The sequence below is a fragment of the Austrofundulus limnaeus genome, unplaced genomic scaffold (assembly GCF_001266775.1).
Source record: "Austrofundulus limnaeus strain Quisiro unplaced genomic scaffold, Austrofundulus_limnaeus-1.0 Scaffold9161, whole genome shotgun sequence".
Taxonomy (NCBI): Eukaryota; Metazoa; Chordata; class Actinopteri; order Cyprinodontiformes; family Rivulidae; genus Austrofundulus; species Austrofundulus limnaeus.
Genome location: NW_013961563.1, coordinates 1 through 686, shown reverse-complemented (window position 1 = coordinate 686; position 686 = coordinate 1). Strand labels below are relative to the sequence as shown.

The following is a 686-nucleotide window of genomic DNA, read 5'->3' as shown; positions in this document are numbered from 1 at the left end:
GCGGAGGGATACGACCAATGTGCAGCCTTTGGACGCTTCGGGATTGTGCGGAGGAACACAGCCATGGATTCAATGTTGAACTGCTTTTTTCACAAGACCGACGTTTAAGCGGGTGGAGACTGCTGTTCATTTAAACCCCACAGTCGGGTTTTTCCACACGTTAAACGAAGAACTTTTCTTTCTTTTTTTATTTTTTTTTACACCGTTGGATTTTATGGCCACTTTAAGGTCGTAAATGACAGGTCTGTAGGGGCGTCGTTGTTGGGAAGTTTTTCTGGGGTGGGGGGGAGGAACCGGGTTCGACCAGCCAGGGCCATGGCAGTCGAGGCTCGGCCGGAGCTGGTCGGTAAGCGGTTCCTCTGTGTCAGCGGAGACCAGCCGCCTGAGATCGGGGACATCGCTCGCTGGCTCTGGAGGTCCGGGGTCATACGAGCCGTCAACCACCGTGACACCGACAGTCCGGACCTGGCGGTAAGAGAAGCCCCGACCCTCCGCTCTCTGCTCGGTTACATGTGAAGAAAAACGGGGAAATGTGTGGTTGTTGTCCAGGGAGAGAGTCATTGTTGTATCCGTGCCAGGCTGTGTGTCTGCCAGGGTTATGGGTACATGTTTCCCCTCATCTTATTCCTTTATTTAACCATTTATACATGAAGGTAGAGAGGCAGACTGCCTGCAGGGATTATTAT

The 686-nt window shown here is 52.3% G+C and overlaps 1 protein-coding gene across 1 annotated transcript; it reads left to right on the top strand.

Annotated features, from left to right (window-relative positions):
- Nucleotides 1-31: 31 nt before the first annotated feature.
- LOC106512620 (probable JmjC domain-containing histone demethylation protein 2C) lies at nucleotides 32-471 on the top strand (the record flags this gene model as incomplete). The annotated part of the gene is given in 1 exon segment (XM_014001201.1): nucleotides 32-471. A coding segment is annotated over 1 exon segment (156 nt), but the record flags the coding sequence as incomplete, so codon positions are not given.
- Between the last annotated feature and the right edge of the window lie 215 nt (nucleotides 472-686).